The sequence below is a fragment of the Babylonia areolata genome, chromosome 7, assembly GCF_041734735.1.
Source record: "Babylonia areolata isolate BAREFJ2019XMU chromosome 7, ASM4173473v1, whole genome shotgun sequence".
NCBI lineage: Eukaryota > Metazoa > Mollusca > Gastropoda > Neogastropoda > Buccinidae > Babylonia > Babylonia areolata.
In genome coordinates, this window is record NC_134882.1 from 3,486,749 (window position 1) to 3,507,550 (window position 20,802).

Below are 20,802 nucleotides of genomic sequence, written 5' to 3' on the forward strand. Positions count from 1 at the left end.
CGGCTGAAGATAACAATTAATCTTATTCAAAAAAAAATTCCGGATATCAAAATGAGGAAAAGTAGGTGAGACAATGCGGCGGAGGGGGGGAGGGGGATGGGGGGAAGGGGGTGTGCGGGGGGACGGGGGGGGGGGGGGGGGGCAGGGTCTGGAGGGTGGCGGGGGGAGGCTTTTTTCTCAGCCTGCACCGGTAAGCCAATCCATATGAGGACGACAGGCCGAGGGCTAGATGAGCACCTTGGACAAGACGTCAAACAAACACAGTGGCGGACAAGACAGGACGACGGGAAGCCAGCTGTCGACGGCACGGGGAGACAGGGAGAAACACTCATCAGGCGTCAGACAATAGGAAGGAGTGAGGGGAAGGGAGGAAGGGAAGGAAGGAGGGAGGGGAAGAGAGGGAGGGAAGGAAGGAGGGGAAGAGAGGGAGGGAAGGAAGGAGGGGAAGAGAGGGAAGGAAGGAAGGAGGGGAAGAGAGGGAGGGAAGGAAGGAGGGGAAGAGAGGGAGGGAAGGAAGGAGTGAGGGGAAGAGAGGGAAGGAAGGAGTTAGGGGAAGAGAGGGAAGGAAGGAGGGGAAGAGAGGGAGTAAGGAGTGAGGGGAAGAGAGGGAGGGAAGGAAGGAGGGAGGGGAAGAGAGGGAGGGAAGGAAGGAGGGGAAGAGAGGGAAGGAAGGAAGGAGGGAGGGGAGAGAGAGAGAGGGAAGGAAGGAGGGAGGGTAAGATAGGGAGGAAGGAGTGAGGGGAAGAGAGGGATGGAAGGAAGGAGGGAGGGGAAGAGAGAGAGAGGGAAGGAAGGAGGGAGGGGAAGAGAGGGAGGGAAGGAAGATAGAGAGGGAAGGAAGGAGTGAGGGGAAGAGAGGGAGGAAAGAGTGAGGGGGAGGGAAGGAAGGAGGGAGGGGAAGAGAGAGAGGGAAGGAAGGAGGGAGGGGAAGAGAGGGAGGGAAGGAAGGATGGAGGGGAAGAGAGGGAGGAAAGAGTGAGGGGAAGAGAGGGAGGGAAGGAAGAAGGGAGGGGAAGAGAGAGAGAGGGAAGGAAGGAGGGAGGGGAAGAGAGGGAGGGAAGGAAGGAGGGAGGGTAAGATAGGGAGGAAGGAGGGGAAGAGAGAGAGGGAGGAAGGAGTGAGGGTAAGATAGGGAGGAAGGAGTGAGGGGAAGAGAGGGAGGGAAGGAAGGAGGGGAAGAGAGGGACGGAAGGAAGGAGGGAGGGGAAGAGAGGGACGGAAGGAAGGAGGGAGGGAAAGAGAGGGAGGGAAGGAAGGAGGGAGGGGAAGAGAGAGGGAAGGAAGGATGGAGGGGAAGATAGAGAGGGAAGGAAGGAGGGAGGGTAAGAGAGGGAGGAAGGAGTGAGGGGAAGAGGGAGGGAAGGAAGGAGTGAGGGGAAGAGAGGGAGGAAGAAGGCAGGGGAAGAGAGAGAGGGAAGGAAGGAGGGAGGGGAAGAGAGAGAGAGGGAAGGAAGGAGTGAGGGGAAGAGAGGGAGGAAGGAGTGAGGGGAAGAGAGAGAGGAAGGAGTGAGGGGAAGAGAGAGAGGGAAGGAAGGAGTGAGGGGAAGAGAGGGAGGAAGGAGTGAGGGGAAGAGAGGGAGGGAAGGAAGGAGGGAGGAAGAGAGTACACACACACACACACACACACACACACACACACACGACACACACACACACACACACACACACACACGTACACACACACATACACACACACACGTACGCACATACACCCACACACAAGCGCGCGTGCGCACACACACACACACACACACACACACACACACACACACACACACACACACACACAGAGTTGTTTCACTCTATCTTTAAATGTGACACAGGAAACCGATGAAAAACCGATAAAAGCCTATATGCAGCTATCAGTCAGAAAACCAGTAAGACACCTGCATCTACGACATCCCTGCCTGCAGGACGCAGTACAGACAGATGTCTTTCTTCCCCTGTACCATCCCGGAATGGAATACACTACCCCAGGAGGTTGTCACAGCCGAGTCGCTGGACTGCTTCAAGTCTAGTCTCGCCTCCTGCCTGTGACACAACAGAGTAGACTCGCCCCCCCTCCCCCCACTACCCTCCAACACCTCTGTTTAGGTCCCCTCCCCCGCCCCCCAAACCCCCACACTCCCACCAGCCAGCAAGCCCACCCACCCCCACTTTTTTCCTTCTTTTTTTCCACTGGTAAGTAGTGTCGTAGATATACGGCTGTGCCGGTCGGGTGTATTCCCGGGGACCGCTACGGTAGCCGGATTGGCTTTGCTGGAGATGCGAACACACCAGTGGACTGCGCCCCATCTCCCCTATCAGTTAACAGAAATCCCTCGGTAACCCAGCTAAGTTGCGCCCAACAGCAACCTCCCACAACACGACAATTTTCATCAGCATACTGATGTTGGTCATTAAGTGGAAGAAGAAGACAGCCTGTTGTGCAAATGGATCTATGTTTGTGAAGCGCCTAGAGGCTGGTCTCTGACCGAGGATACGCGCTATGTTAGTATCCGTATCAATCAGTCAATCAATCAACCAACGCTATATGATATCCATACACACCCATCAGTCAAGTTCTCTTGTGTCACGACAAAACAGTTACAACACAAAAGTAACTAAAGACACGTGCAAGAAAATATGGGTTTGTTACACCCAGCATTGTTGCCCACTGTCAACATTGTCTCTGGGGACAGGAAGGGGGTGAGAGAGAGACAGTGACTGATAGACAGGCAGACACACAGACGGGTGGACAGACAGATAGACAGATATACTGACAAACACACACGTCAGAATATAACACGGGGAGATAGAGAGTCAGACACAGACATTCACATTTACAGACAGCTGGACACACAGACAGACAGAGGAGGCTGGTCAGAAGGGAAGAGACAGACACACAGACATCACATCTACAGACAGTTGGACACACAGACAGAGGAGGCTGGTCAGAAAGGAAGAGACAGACACACAGACACCACATCTACAGACAGCTGGACACACAGACAGACAGAGGAGGCTGGTCAGAAGGGAAGAGACAGACACACAGACATCACATCTACAGACAGTTGGACACACAGACAGAGGAGGCTGGTCAGAAGGGAAGAGACAGACACAGACATCACATCTACAGACAGCTGGACACACAGACAGACAGAGGAGGCTGGTCAGAAGGGAAGAGACAGACACACAGACATCACATCTACAGACAGCTGGACACACAGACAGACAGAGGAGGCTGGTCAGAAGGGAAGAGACAGACACACAGACATCACATCTACAGACAGCTGGACACACAGACAGACAGAGGAGGCTGGTCAGAAGGAAAGAGACAGACACACAGACATCACATCTACAGACAGCTGGATACACAGACAGACAGAGGAGGCTGGTCAGAAGGAAAGAGACAGACACACAGACATCCACATTTACAGACAGCTGGACACACAGACAGAGGAGGCTGGTCAGAAGGAAAGAGACAGACACACAGACATCCACATTTACAGACAGCTGGACACACGTGAGAAGGGAGCACGTCAGTATTTGCCGAAATCTGACTCGGACGGATGCAGAGAACCACGTGCGTGGCATCAGACAGTGGGATGGAGGTGTGGTGCCTTGCTGCTTCCCCCTCAGTTGAGTCATGTAGCTCCGAACTTGTCAATAACGTTTGTATATGGGATTTATGTTTTGGTTAAATTAAGAAGTCCCGGGTGTTGTCTGGGCGTGAATTCACCGATTTGTGATTGGAGAAGGGGGGAGAAGGGGGGAGGAGGGGGGGGGGGGGGGGGGGGGGGGGGGGCTCGAAATTTCATCATAACACTACTGTATCCAAAGAACGTCCCACAATCAATCAGAAGTCAATCGGAAACAAAATCAAGTAAATTTACATATTTTCAGCCCAATTCCAATTTGTTGACAGTATGCCTGGCGGACTGATCAGGAAAAAAGGGTGAAAATGCAAATGAAACAGGTAAATGTCTTTGAGTTTGTTTCCAGTTGACCTCTGATTGATTGTTGAACGTTTCCGGCTTGGATCATAATTATGATGAAAATTTGCCATAAAAACACTTGGTAACTTTGCGTCCAAACAACAGGGTTTAACATCTGTGTTTTTTGTGTGGTTTTTTTTGTTTTTTAGTCCAGCAAAGAACTTTAACAACTTAAGCAATAGGTCTTACTGATAAGTGTACCACGCCCACGGTCACCAAGCGCAGTGACAACTGTTGCTAGTAACGCCCAGCCAGGGGACGTCAGCACAACCAGGGGCTCTTTCGATAGGAGACTGGAAATGTGTTTCCGCCATATTCAAAAGACAATGAAGCTTGTTGAAACATGTCAACAAACACTCCACTCACATGAATTGTTTACAAATACATGCATATTCTAAATAGATATTCGTGCAGTCGTTACACTTGTCGGTAAGTACATATCATTCATGTCTGTATTTTGGAAGAATTAAGATCGCGGATGTTTGTATAATGAAAAATTAAACCGATAGGCATTCAGAACTTAGCCCTGGCATGTCAGCTTTCTTAGTTTCGTTCTTTTTCCACCCCATTTATTTGGCACTCATGGGTATAATACCGGGTTTCCAAACGAGTAGATATTCTGTCACAGATGACAGTGTTTTGAGACAGCAGAAAGAAAAAATGATAGTCCATTATCATACAATTAAAAGCAAGATTGTTTTTTTCTAACTTTTTTTTTTTTTATCTTGCAAACCTCAACCCTACCCCTTCCCACACCCCAGCCCAAACAGATGGTAATGCTCAATACCGTGACTGATGATCACTAATGGGAAGAAAAAGTAGTGTCTTTTTGACAGATGTTGTCATTTTCCAAACATACTTTTCATAAGCTTATTCTCTAAAACTTGACGACAAATAATGAAATGTATGCATGCCTATACTTATATCATGACTGACAGAGTACATATTATAAATCAGTTGTGGAGTATCTGTGATGTGTCCAGCATCAAGCTGACAGGTCATGCCAAGATGTCACTGGTGGTCTAAAGAAAATTAGTGAAGGTATAATTACTATAGTATGATTAACAAAATGCTTTTAAAAGTTTAAGTTTAAACAACAGCTCATTGATACCAGAAGACCACACAAATTATTACATCTTGATCTTGAAAATATTTATTTTGAAGGAATATGCATTGCTTTTGACTGAAGTTGAATCATACCAAAAATAAAAGATAACAAAAGTGTGACCAGACTGAAGTAGTAGGACAAGAAATTATTTTAATTTAGCACAGTAGTCAGTGTTGTCATATTTTTAAAAAAATTTATGTCTGTCTGACCTGATTCTTCAGTTAAAGACCCCAATAAATGATTTGTTATGGCTAATTCCTTAAAATTTCTTTAAAGTTTGCTGTGATTTAGAGCCATTCATTATGTATTCCAACATGTTTGTATGACCTCAGCTTGCTCAAAACAAATACCCCACTTTAACAAGCCGAAGCAGTAGTTAGAGCTATGAATTGGGAACAAAACAAAAAAATCCATGAAAAGCTTGTTCATCTTTTTACATTTCCTGCCTACTAGTCAGAGAATAGGTGAAAAAAGAGAAAGGCGTTGCCATGGCGACCACAGCGACGGCACAGGCCCAGCAGAAGTTCAGCAACCTCAGGCGCCGCTTGGACCAGCTGGGCTACCAGCAGCCGCTTGGTGTGGAGTCGCTTCCCCTTGTGGAGAAACTGTTTGCCGACCTGGTGCACACCACGGAGAGCCTGAAGAATGCCAAGCTGCAGCTGGGCCAGAAGAAAACGGAGACCCTGGATGCTGAGTCGCTCATGGCGCCGTACAGGAGTGACAACGCCCGGCTGATCAAAGAGAACAATGAGCTGCACATGCAGCTGATCAAACAGAAAGAAGATGCCGACTGCCTTGTTCGAGGTCAGTATTTATGGCCTTAGAACCTATCTCTTTCCATTGTAGCACTCTCCTCTCTTCCCTCTTTCCACCCATAGTTATTTGTTGTTGTTTTCTCTTGCCTTCTATCTGTATGTATTTCTGAATATTGTTCATTTGGCTCAGTGTTAACACAGGTGTGTGAAAGTTGTGAGTGGGAGCGCTTTGACTGATCTCGTACAAGATTTAATACTATATATTAATACTTTAAATAGTTTAATTGTTATTGTTAAATATGAAGGTATATTATTAGTGAGGAGATATGTGTACAGCTATGAAAGCAACACAGGATATATTTACTCATTATCATAGAGCTGTGGACGCTTCACTTTTAGAATTCTTTGAATATAGTCTTCTTCTTTTTTTCTTCCTTTTTTGGGTTTTTTTTTTTTTTTTTTTTTTTTTGTACATTCCTTTTCAGCAGATTCATCTTATGCAATTGTTCTTTGGGCGTTTTTATGTTCATTGATTTTTGTTTTCCCTTAATTTGGTGGTTTACTTAGGAGATTTTGATGTTCTCATTGTAAGGAATAAGAGGTTTAATTATTTAATAGGTAACTGGTTAGTTGACTGAAAGCGAAACTGTGGAGATTTACTTTGTGTCAGTTGAAAGCCAGCCTGCAGAACACACACACACACACACACACACACACACACACACACACACACACACACACACACACATGATATGATTTACACATACACTCACCCACACATCTGTTTTGTTGTTTACACTGTCAACAACAACAATAACATCAAATGAATAAAAAGAAAAAAAATGTTTAGCAGGTTACATCATTTCTATTGACAAAGACTATATGGGAGACCAACACTTTGCTTCAGAGTTAAAAGCCAGCCTGCGGAAGATTGAACATGAGAACACAGACCTGAAGTTCCTGAACAACCAGTACGTGCACAAGGTGAAGGAGATTGAGAAGGAATCCAAGCAAAAGTCGGAGCGCATCCTACAGCTGCAGGAGAAGAACTTCCAAGCTGTGGTTCAAACCCCTGGTAAGATGCTGCTGCTGTAAGACTTTGTATTTTGTTGTATTTTATTGTATTGTACTGTTGTATTGTATTATACTGTATTGTTGTATGCTTTTACTGCTGTAAAACTTGGTATTTGTTGTATTGTATGCTGCTGCTGCTGCTATTGCTGTAAGGTATTGTATTGAAATGTATTGTATTCTGCCGTAAGATTATGTACTATAAATGTTGCATTATTGTAAGCTGCTGCTGCTGTAAGGTATTGTATTGAAATTATTGTATGCTTCTGTAAGATTATGTACTATAAATGTTGTATTATTGTATGCTGCTGCTGTTGTAAGGTATTGTATTGAAATGTATTCTATGCTGCTGTAAGATTATGTACTATAAATGTTGTATGCGGCTGCTGCTGTAAGGTATTGTATTGAAATGTATTGAAGGCTGCTGTAAGGTATTGTATTGAAATGCATTGAATGCTGCTGTAAAATTATGTACTATAGATGTTGTATTATAGTATGCTGCTGCTGTAAGGTAATATATTGAAATGTATTGAAGGCTGCTGTAAAATTATGTACTATAGATATTGTATTATAGTATGCTGCTGCTGCTGTAAGGTATTGTACTGAAATGTATTGAAGGCTGCTGTAAGGTTATGTACTATAAATGTTGTATTGATGTATGCTGCTGCTGTGAGGTATTGTATTGAAATGTATTGAAGGCTGCTGTAAGGTTATGTACTATAAATGTTGTATTGATGTATGCTGCTGCTGTAAGGTATTGTATTGAAATGTATTGAAGGCTGCTGTAAGGTTATGTACTATAAATGTTGTATTGATGTATGCTGCTGCTGTGAGGTATTGTATTGAAATGTATTGAAGGCTGCTGTAAGATTATGTACTATAAATGTTGTATTGATGTATGCTGCTGCTGCTGTGAGACTCTGTATTGTAATGTACTGTATTGTATTATAAATACCCATTATGACTATGAGATAGATAGGTACAAGAAGAACATCAAAGTGATGTTGATTGCTAACATTCTGTGCCCATTTGCACACCCATTATCGTCTTCTTGTTCGTCAGATTGACATGACACCTATTATGATTATGTCACAGGTGGTCACAAGAAGAGCATCCCCTTCCGGCGGCAGCGTATGGAGATTGACACGACGGTGCCTGAGTCCTATCTGTCCCCGGTATTCAGAGTGCCGCCCCCCGACGACCCCTATGTGGCCGACCTTCTGCAGGTGGCGGACTCCAAGATCGCGCAGCTGGAGCAGTCTGTCAACCAGCTGGAGGACGAGAAGGAGGTGATGGAACGCAAGCTGCAGACCTTCAGGCAGCAGGTCAGTCCTGGGAGTGGCAGCTAAGCCATGTCCGTGTCCTCATGCAGGGGTGGCCTAGTGGTAATGCGCTCGACAAGGGAGCGAGCGTCCTCTTGTTCGAGTCCCATGTAGGGACCAGGATTCCCCCTCCCCGCCCCAGGCCCCCTTGCCTCCCCTTTATGTAAAACTCAGGCTGCTGTCCCTTGGGAGAGCGCATTGCTGCAGTTCAGTGCCACTCAGGGTTTTTTTTTCCTGTGTGCAGGTGTTGTTTTTTGGGGTTTTTTGTTTGTTTTTGTTTTGTTTTTTAGGGAAGATAGTGGTAGATTGGTTAAGGCAGCCTATCTGCCAATACAGTGTCCGTGAGGGTCTGAGTTGGAATGATCTCTCCCTTCCTGCCAAGTTTGACTGGAAAATCGAATGGAGTGTTTGATCATTTGGATGAGACAATAAACCATGTCCCCTTTGCCGTGTGCATTAGGCACACTGAATGAGAATCCATAACATTAACAACCAAGTCGTTGCCCTCTGACAAAATTCTGTTGCAGAAATTGACTCTGATAGGTACACAAATATATATCCAAGCACTCAAGGCTTGACTTTGGTGTTGGGTTGTGCTGCTGTCAGGCATCTGCCTAGCAGATGTGGTGTTGCATGTATGGAATTGTCCAAACACAGTAATACCTCCTTGAGAAACTGAAGCTGGAAAGATGATGAATGCAGTGGCTGAATGGTTACTGTGCTTGATCCTGTCCCGAGTTTCCCCAGTTTGGATTCCTGGTTTCGGCACACCCGGTGGATTAAGGAGGGAGATTTGTTTCCAGTCTCTCGGGTCAGCAGATGTGCAGGCCTGCCAGTGCCTAAACTGCCTTCGTGTGTATATGCATGCAAAAGATGATAAGTGCGTTAGAGATCTTGTCATCCACGTCAGCATTCCATGGGTTATGGAAACAAGAACATATTCAACATGCACCTCCCTGAGAGGGAGTATTGCTGCATCCAACAAGAAAGCGAGTGTCCACAGGTTTGAGTGCCATACACAGAACAGGATTGTTACTCCTCTCCCCCCCCCCCCCTCAACCCCACCCCCCACCCCGACACACACCCCTCCCCACCCCCACACACACCCCTCCCCAACTAGACTTTGACTAGTGGTCTGGGTGCTAGTCTTTCAGATGAGACAGTAAACCAAAGTCATGTATGCAGCATGCTTTTAGCACATGTAAAAGAACCTATAGCAACAAAAGGCTTTTACCTGGCAAAATTATGAGAAAAAATTCCACTTTGATAGTAAAACAAATGCACTTGCACTTGCCAGGAAAAAAAAAGTTTTTGTTTTGCCATGGTTTTTTTTAACATGCAAGAGGTGCATGCTGCACATGGGATCTTGCTTTATAATCTCTTGTGAATGACTAGTACTCAGACCACCTTTCAAGGGCTGGTAGTGAAGGGGAGGGAACATTAAAAATCCAGGTCCATGTAGACTCAAACCTGTGAACACTTGCTTTACCACAAAACCAGTGTTTCACAAGATATGGGTGTGAATGAAAGTTGTATGTGAAAACACTTGACAAGATTATGGTTGGATCACGTCTAATTGTTGTAAGGGATTGTTTAACCATTATAGTTATTGCACAGGTATTCAACATCAACGGTTGTTGTGCATACGAACGATTTACAAGGGAGGCAACTGTAGCAGTATGGAAAGCCACATGAGTATACTGCAGTTGTTTCCCTTGCTCTCCATCCCCACTGATATTTGGTCATTTTGGGGCAGTTTTGTACAGGGTACATTGCCACTACTGAAATTTGATTGTGCACAGTATAGCGGTGGCATCAGCACTACACACACCAAGGAAGCAAGACAGGAATTAGCACTATGAGACAGCTCCACATTTTGAGAGCATGCTCAGAGAACTCGGAAATATTCACCCACCCCATTGTTCTTTGTGTCAGACATGTAGGGCAGTTCCTTTCTTCTTAGTGTCTGTGTCAGACATGTGGGGCTGTTCCTTTCTTCTTAGTGTCTGTGTCAGACACGTGGGGCTGTTCCTTTCTTCTTAGTGTCTGTGTCAGACACATGGAGCTGTTCCTTTCTTCTTAGTGTCTGTGTCAGACATGTGGGGCTGTTCCTTTCTTCTTAGTGTCTGTGTCAGACACGTGGGGCTGTTCCTTTCTTCTTAGTGTCTGTGTCAGACATGTGGGGCTGTTCCTTTCTTCTTAGTGTCTGTGACAGACACCTGGGGCTGTTCCTTTCTTCTTAGTGTCTGTGTCAGACACCTGGGGCTGTTCCTTTCTTCTTAGTGTCTGTGTCAGACACCTGGGGCTGTTCCTTTCTTCTTAGTGTCTGTGTCAGACATGTGGGGCTGTTCCTTTCTTCTTAGTGTCTGTGTCAGACATGTGGGGCTGTTCCTTTCTTCTTAGTGTCTGTGTCAGACACGTGGGGCTGTTCCTTTCTTCTTAGTGTCTGTGTCAGACATGTGGGGCTGTTCCTTTCTTCTTAGTGTCTGTGTCAGACACGTGGGGCTGTTTCTTTCTTCTTAGTGTCTGTGTCAGACATGTGGGGCTGTTCCTTTCTTCTTAGTGTCTGTGTCAGACATGTGGGGCTGTTCCTTTCTTCTTAGTGTCTGTGTCAGACACCTGGGGCTGTTCCTTTCTTCTTAGTGTCTGTGTCAGACATGTGGGGCTGTTCCTTTCTTCTTAGTGTCTGTGACAGACACCTGGGGCTGTTCCTTTCTTCTTAGTGTCTGTGTCAGACATGTGGGGTTGTTCCTTTCTTCTTAGTGTCTGTGTCAGACACCTGGGGGCTGTTCCTTTCTTCTTAGTGTCTGTGTCAGACATGTGGGGCTGTTCCTTTCTTCTTAGTGTCTGTGTCAGACATGTGGGGCTGTTCCTTTCTTCTTAGTGTAAGTAAGGAAACAATGACATCTTTTCATGTAACATGTACTACTTGATGCAAAAAATCATGTCTGCTGAATTTGTCATTGCTTTATCGGAAGTTACTTTCATTGATTGTCTCTTCAGTTTGGGAAGGCAAGTAGAAATTAGGGGGTGGGGGTGGGGGTCAGAGGGGATGGTATGTGGGTGTTTGTTAGTCTGTTTGTGTGTGTGTGTCTGTCTGTCTGTTTTTTGTTGTTGTTTTTAATCATTTTTATTGTTCTCTCTCTCTCTCTCTCTCTCTCTCTCTCTCTCTCTCTCTCTCTCTCTCTCTCTCTTGAATGCAAGTCACATTGGGCTGTTGAAGTGCTGTCCTACCTGAAGGAAAAAAAAAAAAAAAAGAGAGAGAGAGAGAGAGAAACAACAACGAAGGACTGTAATTTGGCAGGTGGCAGCCTGATGGCTGCAGCTACTCTGGGGATCACTTTCACAGCATCACTAATTAACAGCAGCAACAAAAATCTGATTTTTTTTTTTTCTTTCTTTCTTTTTTTTTCAGTTCAGCTTCTTCCAGTTTTAACACTATATTTTGAATATTGTCAGGTTTGAAGAACAAAATTGGTTGTGTGGTTGTGAAGGAGACAACAGAATGAACATATTCATGATTATGTGACCCAAGTATAGTTTTTTCTTCACTAATTTATCTGTTTATTCCTCCATTCACTGAACAATAGTTTATATGAGTATGCATAGTGTTTATGTAAATTGTAACAAAATGACACTGAGAACCCAGTTCTCAAATTATGATTTACTTGTCATTGTTTGTAAATGGATTCCCTCTTTCCTGAAATTAAGGCTTACATGGTCTGAAAAAGCCTTGTAGAAGAGAGCTATTTACAGGGCTGGAAAAGACTTTAAAACTATTCTTGAAAAGTCTTGGAATTGAAAAAAAAAAAAAAACTTGGCCAGTACCATTCAACAAAAAAGTTAAATGCATAAAAAAGAGGGGGAAAAAAGTGGTTAGAATTGAATGTTGATACCAGGGTATTCGCCAGTCTGTTTCATCCGCAGTGTTGCATACAAATTTTTTATTCAGTTTGGTTTTGTGTTTGGGATTAGAAATTACCCTGTCTGGTCTGGGAGAAAAGTATGGAATTTTGTTTGGTCACAACTGTGGTAGCCTGGCTGGTCAGTGCTTGGCCATGGAGAGATTCACAGCTCATTTCAGTGCCAGATTTGTATCAGATTTTGTGGACAACTTGTATTGCTGTAAGATTAGAGGCTGAGTATTGTTTACTGATGATTCAGACCTGAGGTCATGAATGGCACAACACAGAATTACACAGTTTTGTTCTCTGTCTGTCTGTCTGTCTGTCTGTCTGTCTCTCTCTCTCTCTCTCTCTCTCTCTCTCTCTCTCTCTCTCTCTCTCTCTCTCTCTCTCTCTCTCTCTCTCTCTCTCTTTCTAAGTTTCTTTATCAGAAGCACACATTATTGCTGTGATCATTTTGATTTAATCTGGATTTTAGTGTGTGTGGGTTTTTGTTTTTGTTTTTACTAAAAAACAACAATATAATACAAAATCATACCTCCCACTCCCAGCATGCAAGCACATATCTAGACCTTACAAGATTTAACTTGTAAGGGTATTTTTTGGAAATTGAAAAATCAGAGTCTTGTGCCTTTTCTGTCCTTGACCAGCTAAGTACTTGTGAGCAACCATTTTACGTCTCGTAAAAGTCAGATAAGTTTAACACCCTCTGCTGTCGTCTTGCTATTTCCTGCCTTTACGACTCTCACCTGCACACTGTGTGTAGCTTGAAACATGGTGAATCACAGAACACCTCTCTTTTAGCGTTCTGCTGTTTGCTGTTGTTCCTTCTCAGAGTCCAGCACTTCTTCTTCATCTTCTCCTCCAGCTCTGTGCAGAGTGACTGGGGCACCCTACAGAAGAATTTTTCTCCAGATTCCCCCAGGTCTGTCAGCTGTGTCTGGGTCTCTGCAAATGGTTTTCCTGCCCATTTTGCAATTTTATCACTCCATCTTCTTTTTTTCTTTTTCTTTTTCTCCCCCCCCCCCCCCCCCCCCCCCCCCCTGTCTCCCTCCCTCAGCAGATGTTTGGAGGATTGTTTTAGCAAGGCCACTGGATCATGTTACGTGGCCATACTACTGACTGCTGTTCCTTTCTTTTCTGTAGTGATGTCAGTAGATGTTCAGAACGTCCAGTGAACAGCTTGATGGTCTGGTGCACTTGTTGATTGCTGACGTGATCAGTGTGTGTAGTGTTTAGTATCTTGCTGTTGGTTGCTGATGTTATTTAGTATCTTGTTGTTGATTTCTGACGTGATCAGTGTATGTGGTGTATTGTATCTTGTTGATTTCTGACGTGATCAGTGTATGTGGTATTTAGTATCTTGTTGTTCATTGCTGATGTGATCAGTGTATGTGGTGTTTAGTATCTTGTTGATTGCTGATGTGATGAGTGTATGTGGTGTTTAGTATCTTGTTGTTCATTGCTGATGTGATCAGTGTATGTGGTGTTTAGTATCTTGTTGTTGATTGCTGATGTGATCAGTGTATGTGGTGTTTAGTATCTTGTTCATTGCTGATGTGATCAGTGTATGTGGTGTTTAGTATCTTGTTGTTGATTGCTGATGTGATCAGTGTGTGTGGTGTTTAGTATCTTGTTGATTGCTGATGTGATCAGTGTGTGTGGTGTTTAGTATCTTGTTCATTGCTGATGTGATCAGTGCTTGTGGTGTTTAGTATCTTGTTCATTGCTGATGTGATCAGTGTTTAGTATCTTGTTGATTGCTGATGTGATCAGTGTGTGTGGTGTTTAGTATCTTGTTCATTGCTGATGTACTGATACTCTTGGGTTTTTTTTGAGGGGGTGGGGGGGGGGGGTGATGAATACCAAGTGCTGATACGCCAGTTATTTTGTAGATGAATACCAAGTGCATGGTGTTGTGTTCTTAGGAAAGGCATTTTACTCCCGTCATCCTCACTCCACACAAGTATGGATGGGTACCTGAGTTACATGGAGGAGGGTTAAAGAGTGGAGGGAGAGGATTGGTACCCTGCCTTCCTGTGCTGTGCTTTTGACACAGTATGATTTCATTGCCCTCATGGTCGTCAAAGGCTTTGGGACCTTAAACCTTTGACCTGTCCAGTACTTGTTTCTCTTTCTGACTGTCTCCACCTGAACGTTCTGTGCGGCTTTGAACGCACCCAGTCACAGAACTTGACTTTTAGTGTTTCACTGTTTGCTGTTGTTCCTTTTCCTTGTCCAGCGCTGGCTCTTGTGGGTTATAATTAAACAGCTTGAACCTTGAATAAACAGAAAATCCCAAGTTCAGCACTCTCTGTCTCTGTCTCTGTCTCTCTCTCCTGTCATGGCCCAGTAGTGTGGGGGAAAACTGCTATTCTCAGTCCTTGTCATGGATTCACAAGTTCAGTTTTTAAAACATCTCTTTAAACTCACCCCTTCCATTCTGTCTGCAGTCTTATTGACACATGTTCTTCTTCAAGTTGAACTTATTCTGGTTGTGTTTGTGTGTATGAATATGTGTGTGTGTGTGTGTTTGCTTGGGTGTTTATCTGTGCACATGGTTGTTTGTGTATGGTTTGTCATATTTAAGGGCATGTACATTTATGTATATATACATGAACTCCCTGTCTGGGAGGTGTGAGCGTCAGTCTTTTTCATTATCAGTAGCAGTAGTAATAGTAGTAGCAGTAGTATCAAAAGTGAGTGTCAGTCTGTTTCATTATCAGTAGCAGTAGTAATAGTAGTAGCAGTAGTATCAAAAGTATCATTTTTTCGTAATAAACACCCAGTGCACTCAAGTGATCAGACTGGCACTTCCACAGCAGCGATGTCTTCTCTTGTAACTAGTTACTGTGAGATGCCATGGCAGAATTGGTTAGGTGTTGGACTGTGGATCCAGTGTTCACTTGTACTATAGCAGTAGTCAGGGTTTGAGGCCTCATTTGGGTACTTTGTAGTGTGTCCTCGGGAAAGGAACTTTACTCCCATTTAAATTTCCTCACTCCACCCTGATGTGAGTGGGTACCTGAATTTGGATGGTGAAGTTGAAAACAATGCAGGAGAGGATTTGGCCCTGCCTTCCAGTCCTCAGCCCTAGACACAGTGGACATGAATTCACACTGCTCCGATGAGGCCTTTAGCTTTGAGATGTCTCGAGAATTGATGTAATAGAAAAATTTGTATTGTCCTTCCCTATTCACTGCTGCTTTTCTTGGTTTTCAGTACAGTACTCCAGGTTGCAGACTTAAACCCACTGACAACCAATTTTTGTTTTGTTTTTGTTTTGTTAGGTTACTGAAGTGCCAGAAAGTCACCAGATCTTCCTGGATTAAGGATAATTATGCTGTTTCTTGTTGGGTTTGGGTATCATTATGTCTTTGCATGAGGCACCAGTTTTCGTAGCTGGTGTTTTGCAGGCCTTTTTGTTAATCCACAAGTCATTGTGTTTCCCCCTTACAATTATAGGGAAGTGCGTAAGGACAGCCTTTGTTCGTTTTGTGGCCGTTTGCCAGTGATGATTTGTCTAAGTAATGAGACTGCTGTGAGGATAGTGTTCACACCCCGAAGATTAACTGTGCATGTGACCATATATTTATGTATTTGAGTCTTGATCCACCTCCAGTGTCAAGGAGAGAGAGAGGTGGAATGTGAGTGCATGTGTGTGTGTGCGCGCGCACGCGTGCAAGTTCCTGCATGTTAGTGTGCTTCTTGCGCATTTGATGTGAAACAAATTATCATTATGTACTTCAAAAGACCTTACTCATGAATGACATTATTGTTTAGTGGCATTGGAATAGCTCTTTTCTTTTGGCATGTTTTATTTGTTTCTTTTTATGGTGTTTGATTTTATGCTAATTACTATTGTTTTCACAATATGATTTGTCAATTCAGTTTGCCTTGTTTGCTGTTAAATAGTTTCTATCTCTTTCATCCATGGTGTGTTCACACATGCGCTCCCTTGCACTTATGCACAGACATGTACATGCATTCTCACTCAACACAAAACAGCACAGAACAACCCAGCGTTCTCTCTCTCTCTCTCTCTCTCTCTCTCTCTCTCTCTCTCTCTCTCTCTCTCACTCTCTCTCTCTCTCTCACTCTCACACACACCCCTATTAAACACACACTATTTGATTTCACACTTTGTCAGGGAAGGTAAAATAGAAATCTGCATTAGTAAAAAAAGTAAATAAATAAATAAAATGAAAAAAGAGTAAAAGAAAAGGAAAGCAGAAAGCATTATAAATCATCCAACACGGACATCCAGACGTATATTTGTGTGCAAGTACACGCGTGTATGCATGAGCGTGCCCTGTCTGTGTACGTGCGTTTACACATACTTAATAAGCAAAAATGAAAGAGAGGAGTGCGGCGTAGGTAGAAAAAAGGCAAGCACATTTGGTGTTCAACATTGCCCGCTTTCAAAGTGGCATTCAGTTACAGTATCATGTGGAGACGATTTAAAGCCGACAGGGTTTGATTATAACCGTGGACCGAAGTAGAAAAGGCTGACAATCTTTTGCAAGCGGGGGAGTGCCGCCGCTGCGGCTGGAAGAGAACAGAATGGCCAACAGAAAAGGACCCTGGCAATTAAACTCTTATTAATGAAGTGGGTGCTGAATAGGCACCGGCTGCCGTGCTACACCCCACCCCTTTTACCTCCCCTGCACCCTATCTCACCCCCACCACCCACCCTCAACCTCTCTTGGGCCCTATCTACCCCCACCCCCCAGCCCCCTCCAATCCCCACCCCCACTTTCTGCCCCCCACACCACACCTACCTTCTCCCACACCTTTCTCTCACTCTCTCTATGCTTATTGTTATGTATGTGTGCAAGTATACCCTTTTTTTTTTCTTTTTTTTTTTTTTGTTGGGTTGTTTTTTTGTTTTGTTTTTTTATTTATGTGTGTGTGTGTGTGTGTTTTATTTTTTTTTGTTTGTTTTTTTTAGCTCTTCTTTCTTTTTGCCCAGATGGATGGATGTAAAAAAAAAAAAAAAAAAAAAAGCATGCTTATTCCATTTTCCCCATTACACAAATTTGTTGAATAGTTATTTTAATCTCTCTCTCTCTCTCTCTCTCTCTCTCTCTGTCTCTCTGTCTGTCTCTCTCTCTCTCTCTTTCTCTCTCTCTCTTTCTTTCTCTCTCTCTCTCGCTCTTTCTCTGTCTCTCTCTATCTGTCTCTCTCTCTGTCTCTCTCTCTCCAGCTCTTTGATGTGGCACTTGACTAAATCTGTTGGTGGGATCAGTTCAGCTAAGGTACCTGACTGAAGAAGACTGTGAATAGAATACCCTAATAACAGTTGATTATATTCTTCAGGATATGGAATCAGAACTGATACACGACATCTAATGTTCTGTCTGCCTGTTTCTTTGGACCTGAACTGGGAATGGTACTGAATGTCAAACAGTAACACAAAATTGGATTCGCTTCGGTGAACAGGTTAGAAAGAACTGGTATTGGGGTGGTGAGGGGGAAGGAGGGGGAACATTTGAGGGATGGGATGGGTTGGGGGGGAGATATAGGATGAATCAGAACCTTATGAATTCCAGCTGTTGTACTGGTTGGTTAATAAGATCAGATTGTGCTGAGTACCATCATAATCATTTTCTGCCAGTTTATGAGATTGTCGATAGCATAATGTAACGTCAAAAATGAAACGTCAGTTTAGTAGTCTGTGTGTGTGTGTGTGTATGCACGCGTGACTTGAAAATGTGTACATTGTTTGCATTAATGCACAAGCACCTATGAACACACACAAAAGCATGCACACACACACACACACACACACGCATGCACATGCACACGCATGGAGAGAGGGAGTGAGATATATATGTGCACTATCACAGCTTTCATGAAGATTATATATTCATTATCACTTGGGGGGGGGGGGGGGGGGGGGGGGTTGAGTGAGAGGGAGTGAGAGTGGGAGAGTTTTAATATTGTTTGCACAAAAGACTTTGACTGACATTTAGATATGTGTCTCAGAGAGGATAAACCCATTCTGTTCACAGGGAGGTTCCTGGGCGATAATATGATTTAATAAGCATGGGTTATTAGCTGCTGGCTTGTGATATTGACCATCAGATAACATAATCTGTCTCAACAGAGAGAGGGAGAATATTATTTCAAGCAGTGAAATATTTGAGTTTGAGTTTTAGTTTCTCAAGGAGGTGTCATTGCTGTTGGACAAATCCTTATATGCTACACCACACCTGCTAGATGATGCTTGACAGCAGCATAACCCAATGATAATTCCATAATCAGGCCGTGAGTGCATGCATATACATATGTGTGTACCTATTTGAGTGGATCAGAGGGAGGTGTGTGTGTGTGTGTGTGTGTGTGTGTGTGTGTGTGTGTGTGCATGTACACATTCATCCACTAAAATGATCCACTGTGTGCGAAGGACATGTCTATATGTCTCTGTATTTCTGTTTTAAAATAACATTTAACAAAACAACAGGCCCAGGCTAGAATCGTGTGCACCGCTGCAGAGAAGAGAGAAAAATCTGAAACTGTACCACTACCAGTTGACTTGCCATGGGTTGAATCTGACTCTGTCTGCCTGCCTGCCTGCCTGCCTTCACCACCCAGCAAAATAAACTCCAGCATAGTGGGACCAGCAAGCCGTCCTTGTTGCCATAATAAAGCCAGATATAATCGTCACCCTCACCCATAACTGCAAGCATTTACAAGGCGTTTGTCCATTTCTAGTTTTAAATCAACATAACGGGACATTGTGTATGTATTGAGATGTATAATAAAGAAAATAATAGATAAGATATTAAAAATTTTTAAAAAGAATGCCATAAAAAAGCCTGGCTGTCCTGTTACCAGAGAAGCCCAAGGCCTTGACAACCAAGGACTGACTGGTCAGGGTGGTGGGGAGAGGGAGTATGGGGGATGAGGGAGGTGGAGGTTCTGGCCTCAGGTATCGGTGGTGGGGATGGGGGGTATGGAGGTGGGTGGAGAGTGGTGGTGAGGGTGGGAGCTGTGGTGGTGGGGTGGAAGGCTGGGAAGGTGGGTGGGGCAGGCACACAGGGTGGTTAATGGCAGACCTGTGTGGTGCGGTGCGGTGTGGTGTGGTGTGGCACGGCCAGTTAGCAGTGTAACTGGGGTTGGTGGCGGCAGTAGCAGTGGGCGCGAGGTGAAAATTTGTTGTTGATGAGGTCAGTACTTATGTTCAACTCTGTGTGTGTGTTTTAGTATTGGTTGATTTATTTAACAGTGGTTTAGTTGAAAATATCACAGGACAAATGTAATTGATTTGAGTTTTGACAGTGTGTTAACAGGGGTGTGACAGCATGTGTGTGTGTGTGTGTTGTTGTTGTTGTTCATTCGGTTCCATCTGTTCATGTTTGTGCTGTGCTTGGTCAGTGGCTACCTACTTTCAGTGTAAATAAACGCTGTAAACAGAAGCATGTGTTTCATCAAAATTGATTTCATTTGGTTTTTGCTGTTGCATGTAATTGATGAGTAGCACAAACCATGGGTGAACCATTTACTAGTTCTCTTTGGGGTTTGCAATAAGTCATTGGTTGGTTGACTCAAAAAAATGAGAGACCAGCTCTTTAGCCAGCATTGTGTTTGTTTAAAAACAAAAGGGGCAGGGGGGCCATTAACTGCTTGACTTTTGGGGTTTGCTATCAGTCACTGTTCATTAACTATGAACAGTCTGTGACTTTTGTTTTGTTTCTTTGGTTTGTTTGATAATTCAAAATAATGTCTGTACCTTTCAAGAAAAACAACAACACACAAACAAAAACAAAACAAAACAAAACAAAAAAAAACGAAAGACAAAAAAAAACAATCAAAAAACCAAAAACAAAAATAAAACCAACAACAACAAACAAGTAAAAAAACACTTCAGTGTCAGTCTCAAGTTTGTCTATTTCTTTCTTAATTTCTTTATTGATGCAGTGGATTCCTTTGAGGATTAGGTTCTCTCCAGATAGTGAGATTACCAGTCAGACTTCAGCTGCTGAGTAGACTTTAATTGGTGCAGATTATCAAAAAGATGAAAGAGAGAGAATGAATCAATGAGTAAATCAATAATCAGTTAATTAATTAATCAGTCAATTAATTGTTTAATCAATTCATTACTTTGTATTTTCTGAGAGTAGCAGTGTAAGCATACAACATTTTTTTCTCTTCTGTTTTTGTTTGTTTGTTTGTTTGTTTGTTTTGTTTTGTTTTGTTTGTTGTTGTTGTTTGTTGTTGTTGTTGTTGGGGTTTTTTTTGTTTTGTTTTTTTTTGTTTTGTTTTGTTTTGTTTCTTGTTTTTTCATCCAGCCCTCAAAAGAACAGGGAAATGAAAGAAGAAGAAGAAATGTTCAGTGAAGAAAGAAAGAAGAAAAAAATCATTAAATCAGATCAGCTGAATATTATTGTAAGTGATTGATATATGTGGATAACCATTTGCTGTAGGTTAAGTTCAATGAGAAAGGGAAACAGAATGACAGGGTGGAAGGGACACCGACTGGATCGCTGCAATTCTTTATGATAACAGGTTTACCTCCTGTCATAGAAACCTCTACACAAAGTTCAAAACTCACCTGCTTGTCTGATTGTGAAAACCTCAAGCAGCCAACCATACACTCCACTTCTGCATAAGTTACACTGGCTTCCAATATCTGAAAGAACAATGTTCAAAAAGCTTGTA

General features: G+C 43.5%; 1 protein-coding gene across 1 annotated transcript in view; it reads left to right on the forward strand.

Annotated features, from left to right (window-relative positions):
- Nucleotides 1–4,275: 4,275 nt before the first annotated feature.
- The window catches only part of LOC143283658 (centrosomal protein of 135 kDa-like), an 88,346-nt gene continuing 71,819 nt past the window's right edge, over nt 4,276–20,802 (forward strand). Inside the window, exons 1-4 of the mRNA XM_076589873.1 lie at nt 4,276–4,406; nt 5,539–5,889; nt 6,748–6,915; nt 8,007–8,236. Coding sequence (XP_076445988.1) covers nt 5,574–5,889; nt 6,748–6,915; nt 8,007–8,236 — 714 coding nt within the window. The 5' untranslated portion in view covers nt 4,276–4,406; nt 5,539–5,573. The remainder of the gene's footprint in view (nt 4,407–5,538; nt 5,890–6,747; nt 6,916–8,006; nt 8,237–20,802) is intronic.